The 7,507-nt window shown below is 34.7% G+C and overlaps 1 protein-coding gene across 1 annotated transcript in view; it reads left to right on the forward strand.

Annotated features, from left to right (window-relative positions):
• Positions 1-7,507, forward strand: part of PLXDC2 (plexin domain containing 2) — a 711,109-nt gene that overhangs the window by 497,336 nt on the left and 206,266 nt on the right. The window contains exon 6 of the mRNA XM_007936353.2: positions 6,516-6,634. Coding sequence (XP_007934544.1) covers positions 6,516-6,634 — 119 coding nt within the window. The remainder of the gene's footprint in view (positions 1-6,515; positions 6,635-7,507) is intronic.

Here is a 7,507-nt window from a genome sequence, read left to right on the forward strand (position 1 = left end):
CAATAAAGATTACAGCCTTGGAAACTCTATGGAGCAGTTCTACTCTGTCTTATACAGCTGCTATGAATCTTATAGAGCTATTATGAGTCACAGTGTATTTAGTGGCAACAGGTTTTAGGTTTTGGTGTACTTTAAAACATCAAATTCATATTATTTTGTGAACAGTTTTTGTTTTTTATTTTGATAGATTGGATTTGTAAGCTGCTTGATGCAGAGACCCTAAAATGGGAAATATTTTACTGTAACTGTTAATATGTGATGTAAAATCCATGGCTATATGCTATTCATTCATCCATTCATTTATTTATTCAACAAATGTTTATTAACACTTTTTTATTCTGCACTGTAGTAAATGAGTTGCTATAGACAACATCTTGTACAAAGCAAACATATTTATTTGATGCTATTTGCAATAAGAAGCTATGATGGCATGGCAGTTAAGGCATTCAGCTGCTAACCAGTAGGTCAGCAGTTTGAACCCATCAGCCACTCTGTAGGAGAAAGATCAAGCAGTCCTTTTCTGTAAAGATTTACAGGCTTGAAAACCCTATGGCACAGTTCTGCTCTATAGGGTCATTATGAGTTGGAATGGACTCAGTGGCAGCGGGTTTTGTTTTTTTTATTTTGGTTTATTCACAATAAGTCCTTCCTATTAAAAATATCTAAATGATAATTTTGTTACAGTCCACTTAAAACATGTTTTCCCTGACTTTGAAATAAGAAATAGAGTATGTATCAAGCATACTGACAACAGTCTATTTCTGCTATTTCCTTTGGGGATATATAAAATAGAGAAAACCTAGAACATGTCAGCAGCTACTATTAAAATGCAAGTAAGAAATTTAACTTCTTACAGACATAAACGATGTTTTCATGTCTACACCTTATTTAAGGTTTAAGCTTAATAGATAAAAGAAATTATAAGTAAAGTTTCCTTCAGAAAAGTTAATTAAAAATAAATTTTGGGGTACTTTTCACAATAAGAATTAGTATTTATTTACATAAGTGACAATTTCACCTTTGAAAGTAATAGAAACATTTGCCTTGAACAAAATTATTTCTTATGGTCAAAGGAGAAATTTACTAGTGAGTGGTATAGATTTGATAGTGGCAGCAGCCTTGGGGATATATCATCATTTTACTAAAAGCAATCTTCTGATCAGTATGATGAAGATATCTTATAGATTATAGAAGTGAAGAAAGAATAAAATTAAATAGACCCTGGGAAATAAATTTCAAACAATTTAATATAAACATGAGATCCTATGTTTGTTGTTGCTGTTGTAAGTTGCTGCTGAGTCCGTTATGACTCGTGGAGATCACCAGGGCTGTCTTTCTGGGTGCCTCTAGGTAGGTTCAAATTGTCAATCATTAGCTAGTAGTCGAGCACTTAATCATTTGTGTGATTCAGGGACCCTCGATGTTAGCCATAATAACTTCCCCCTGTTATTTTAATACTTCTTATACTTGGTCACCAACTTTCTTTCTTTCTTTCTTTCTTATTTAAATTAAAATTTAGTATGTGCTTAGGATCAAGGTTGTTCTAGTGCAATGTAAGTATACCTGTGGCAGAACGAGAGCCAGAAACTTCTTGGAAGTTTATTCCATGAAATCCCAATTCTAAATCACCTTCGGAATGTACCCTAAGTAAACTTGAAATGATTTGATAAAAATGGATTATTTTCCAAGCTTTATCACTTACTAAGTACTGGAGACATGTATTTAGGGAGCTCTGGTAGCATAGTGCCTAAGGCACTTGACTGCTAATCAGAAGGCTGGCAGTTCAAACCCACCAGCCACTCCTCGGAAGGAAGATGGGGCAATCTATTTCTGTAGTGATACTGCCTCAGAAACCCAAGGAGGGGTCGCTATGAGTCAGATCTGACTCAATGGCACATAACAACTACAACATTTAGATGCAGGATTCTGATAAACAAATTTTAATGTTATTAGCATCAAAATCTTAAAATATACTTAGTAAATATCCTCAATGACAATGTACTCTCTCATTAACACCTGTTCCTAGGTAGCTCTTTGAATTTTACATTTATCTGAGTGATTTTGTATTTTTTTTTTTTAACTAATATATATCACTCCAACTAGACTCCTGGTTCTTAGAAAGTACTAAGGCTATTTTTAAGAAATCATTTTATCTTTAATACCTGGCACAAAGTAGGCCCTCAGTAATTGTTCAAAGATTAAATAAATAAGAAGAGTATTTAATTCTGAGAATCGTCTAGGATTATTTCTCAAGAATTAATGTATTTTAACTCATTGAAATATCATCTGTAACAACTCTAGGAATATTGAGTTCCAGGAGGAGGTCTGGTAGCAAGAAGGAGCTCTGGCAGTATAGTGCCTAAGGCATTTGACTGCTAACCAGAAGTCTGGAGGTTCAAACCCACCAGCCACTTCTCGGAAGGAAGGTTGGGCAATCTACTTCTGTAGTGATACTGCCTCAGAAACCCAAGGAGGGGTCACTATGAGTTGGATCTGACTCAATGGCAGTGAGTTTGGTTTTTTTGGTTTTTAAAATATGATAATGAAAGTTGAATAATTGATTGTGTTTTATTAAATGAATATTGTAAGGCTTTCACAAAGTCCTCTTTATGCCATAGCAACTTCCTGAAATATTTTCAATTTTAATTGGATACAATCAGTGACAAAATGCTTAACAGTGAGGAATTCAACATTTTATGGAAATTACTCCAGAGAGAGGCAACTACAGGTTAGAAATTTTCTTCTAAGATAATTTATCTGTAATTAAAGCACTCGAATTTTAGAATGAGAAGATGCTTCTGTATGTTATACTGGCCTGGGTTTTATTAGCACAGAATATTAATGCATACACACACACACACACACACACACACATAAATGGTAACGTTAAAATAAGCCCTTTCCTAGAAAAATATTGTGATATCTCATAAATTGCAAATACGCTGAAAAGCCATTTCCTTCTGTTGTTGTTGTTGTTATGTGCCGTCGAGTCAGCCCTGACTCATATCCAATTCATAGCGACCCTGTTGGACAGTATAGAATTGCTCCCATAAGGTTTCTAAGGCTGTTAATCTTTAAGGAAGCCAGCCACCACATCTTTCTCCCATGGAGAAGCTACTGTGTTTGAACCACCAACCTTTCAGTTAGCAGGCAAATACTTAACCACTGTGCTTCCAGGGCTCCTTAAATTGCTAATAATAAAGTATAATTCTTGCCAATGATTAGAAATATGATCTATCAGAGAATCAAAAAATTTGGACTTGGCGACCTTGTAAAGCAGCATTTCAACCTATTTCTCTGCATTTTGGAAAAAAATAAATGGGTAATCAGATAATTTGATTGTGACTAAGTATGTACCCTGGTGAAGGGGATGAAAACAACTAGCACATAGAGTTGTGCGGTAACTCAGGTAGGCTGATATGTGTTTCTTAAAAATAGCTTTACCTCTGGCAGGATGAACTATGCTACTAGATTTTTGTGTCCATCCCCAGGATAAAGTATATGGCTATCAGTCATAAACCAGGATGGACCACACTAACCCAGGTCTTTGAAGTTGTAGATTCAGTTCTTTAGCCCATGGTTTTTTCTTGATAGCACATTCCCAGACATCACAGTTGTCTAAGGAAAGTACCTTCCTGTTGGACTTACCTAATTTTGCCCCATATTAAGCATTACCTGAAGAGAGATATTTTGAGTAAGAGACTGGTTAGAGAAATAAAATAAATAAATAAATATTAACATTTCCTTTTTAAAAGCCACTTCCACTAACCTGCGTACTATAAAGTTTTCATTTTTAGTAATTTTTAATAAAAAATGAAACCTGAACTATCAATTAATTTTTAAAAACCGTATAAATATACTTAGCTAATTTTAAAGTAGTGATAACATTTATACTAAATAATTTGAGTTGAAACTACATATTTGCCATTTTTACAAGTTTCCATTGAGTGGATTCCAAAGCACAACAACCCCGTGTTTGTCAGAATAGAACTGCACTTCATGGGGTTTCCATGGCTAATTTTTCAGAAGCCTTTCTTTTGAGGCTTCTTTGGGTAGACTCAAACTTCCAACCTTTTGGTTAGCAGGAGAGCATGTCAACTGTTTGCACTACCCAGGGACTCCCCGGTACTACATAACAGAAAAAGAAAACAAAAAACAAAAAAACCTCACTGCTGTCGAGTTGGATTCAACTCATAGAGACCTCTCCTTTGGATTTCTGAAGCACTATCACTACAGAAGTAGATTGCCCAATCTTCCTTCCAAGGAACCATTTAAATTCACAAATCTTGATGGGAGCTATGCTACTACATAATATAAAACTTCACATTTGCAAATTTCATAGCACTTGGATTAGGAATCACTTCAGCAAGATTTGCATCAAATAAAAACCTTACTTAATTCATCTATACCTCTCTCTTTTTCATAAAGAATTAGAGGTATTTTTGTCCTGTATGAACCCATTAAATGCATCAATAATTAAATAAATTGACATTATTTCATATTAAATGCAGAAATCCCTTGAAGGCAAGAATTATTACTCCCACTTTATGGGTGAGGAAACAGTTTCTCCAAGTTAGCTGTGTCCAAGATCACAAAGCAAGTATTAAAGGCTGGACGAGTCATCTTCTGTCTTGTTGTTGTTGTTATGTGCCATCGAGTCAGACCTGACTTATAGCGACCCCTCCTTGGGTTTCCGAGGCAGTATCACTACAGAAGTAGATTGTCCCATCCTCCTTCTGAGGAGTGTCCGGTGGATTTGAACCGTCAGCCTTCTGGTTAGCAGTCAGATAGATGCCTTAGGCACTATGCTACCAGAGCTCCTATCTTCTCTAGTGCAGGGTTTTCTCTGCACTACCACTATCTTTGATAGAAATTGGAGAATAAGGAAGAGACTGGAGCTTGAGATTTGTGAACATGTTTAAAGGACAAAGAGGTTTCTAAGAGACATTTTATGATCAGAAAACCCTCATACTACTACTATATCATTGCAAATTTCCTGGCTATTATTTTACTCTTGCTTTTTCCAATTTTTTTTTTTTTTTTTTAAGTAAAGACAAGGAAATGCCCATGGAAGGAAATGATCTGGCTCTTCACCCATAACAGTGGTATGTGTTAGGTATTTCCTGCAACTAAAAACACCAAGGTAACATTCAAAGCCAAATTGCTAGACTTCTAAAGTTTTATCTCAAAAAGAAATACGTTTCTGTCTTTTAACAACCTTTAAGGAGCCCTGGTGATGCAGTGGTTAAGCATTCACCTGCTAACCAAAAGGGCCACAGTTTGAACCCACCAGGAGCTCCTTGAGAGAAAAAGACGTGGTGATTTGCTTCTGTAAAGATCACAGCCTATGAAACCCTATGGGGCAGATCCACTTTGTCCCATGGGATCTGGATGGCTGTGAGCCGGAATTGATTGACAGCACACAACAACAGGGATTTACAATTTGGCATTAAAAATTTATTTGAAATAACATATCTATTTAATACTGTCAGCTAGCTCAAGAGATATTACCAGCAGTACAAAATCATTGCTTAAAATTTCTATACAATCTTGATTCATATATATATATATATATATATATATATATATATATATATATATGAATCAGGTTCTTAGTGAGTTGATGAATGGGTTTTGCTTTTTTAGTTCTGAAAGTTCCATTTTATGTACTTTTTTTTTCCATATATTTTTTTTTAACCAAACAGATAATCAGACACTTAGAGCTAAGCTAAAGTCTTAACTGCTCATTTCTTTTCTTTTTTAAAAAATTGCACAATATTAGTTAAAACAAAAATATGAATTCTTGCTAGTGGCTATTAGACTAGATTTCAATTTGTCATTCATGTTAACAGTTTTCTAGTAACACTGTTTTCTAGTAACCCTGGCAGTTTAAGTCATCAGAATATAATATACTGTACTGAAGATTCATTCCAATGTACTTCAAGGGGGCTTGAGAAATCTTAGCCCAGAGCCTATTAAGTTACCTTGCAGCCTCCTCGAAACAATACAACAAAGACAGAAATGCAGGCTTTGTGAATCAAAAAAGAAAATTCCATTAGTGCTAAGGGAACTTCTTCAGGGTGGAAAAGTATAATTCTAAGAAAGGATAAGACATTTTCAGGTCTTTTATAAGAGATTCTGGTTTTTCTGAACATGTTCCTTTCTCTCAGCATTTGTTAAACATGTTTGAAATTCGTCTTGAAAGTGGCTCATGGAGATTTAAGCAGTTAGTATCTGCAAACATTAAGGAAATTCCTAAGCCAACATTCCCCCACACTGGGCTCAGTATTAACCTCCTTATGAGGTTAGATTTTTCCAAATGGTTAGACAATACCCAATTCTTTAAAAAAAATAAATAAATACTTTTTCAGTAAAAAAACTGCAGTTTGACAGACAAAATCTAAATAGCACAACTCCTAAATCTGAAGGCCAGATCAGTTTTTATGATACTCTCACCAAAATTGGTCCGTATGTTTTTCTCATTGTATTTCTTCTTTTTCCAATGGTATTTTTAGGCACAGCACTTGTTGTCCAGTGGGACCATGTACATCTCCAGGATAATTACAACCTGGGAAGCTTCACATTCCAGGCAACCCTCCTCACTGATGGACGTATCATCTTTGGCTACAAAGAAGTAAGTGAAGTATTGATAATTTCCTTCACACTGACCTTGACTTTTATGTTTTTTCTCCAAGTTTCAAGAAAGGGATATCTTACAATCAGTAACCTCAAATATATATTTTTTAACTCCCTGCTCTCTTTTGCTTGATAATTTATTTTTCATTTTACTAATCTTCTGGATGGTACTTGTAGGTTGATTTTTAATTTGTTAACTTTTTCTTTTATTGTTCTAATATCATTGACATCATGGCCTATGAATTACATAAGATTACTGGGTAATTATATTCTAAAGGCATTTCTGTGAAATGTCTCCAATGAAAATGCTTCTACTTTGGAGAAATTTCTTACCTAAATCTTACTATTTATGTTTGTGTGTGCTTGTTTGTTTGTTTTTTGCCTTCTGAATCTTTCAGTCATGGTTTTGATTCCAAAAATATATATTAGTAGACATGAACACTTGTGTTTCCCAGTGACCCAATGCTGAAAGCATTTTAGGACAATGAGCCCAAAATCCCTTTGGGCAATATTATTGTAACCAGATAGGAAGGGCTAATTGGAGATAAAAATGACAGAAAGAATAAGGGATCTTAAACTTGTGGTTTGTTTCATCTTACTAAATTGACAAAGTAAATAATGCAGATTTACTAAATTGTAGCCTTAAATTTATAGGATGTTTAGACTAGACTAAGATAATTTTTGATTTTATACTATATTGACAATATAATTAAGGTCCATTAGACAACCTAAACTCTTGGGGAGGAAAACAAAACATAGGGATAAAATTCCAGGAATTTCAGAATGTGATGTAATGCCTATTGTGCTTGACTGTTAATCAGAAGGCTGGCGGTTCAAACCCAGCAGCCACTTATTGGAAGGAAGGTTGGGC

Source organism: Orycteropus afer, unplaced genomic scaffold (genome assembly GCF_000298275.1).
Source record: "Orycteropus afer afer isolate SDZICR_OR568_19922 unplaced genomic scaffold, OryAfe1.0 scaffold00035, whole genome shotgun sequence".
Lineage (NCBI taxonomy): Eukaryota > Metazoa > Chordata > Mammalia > Tubulidentata > Orycteropodidae > Orycteropus > Orycteropus afer.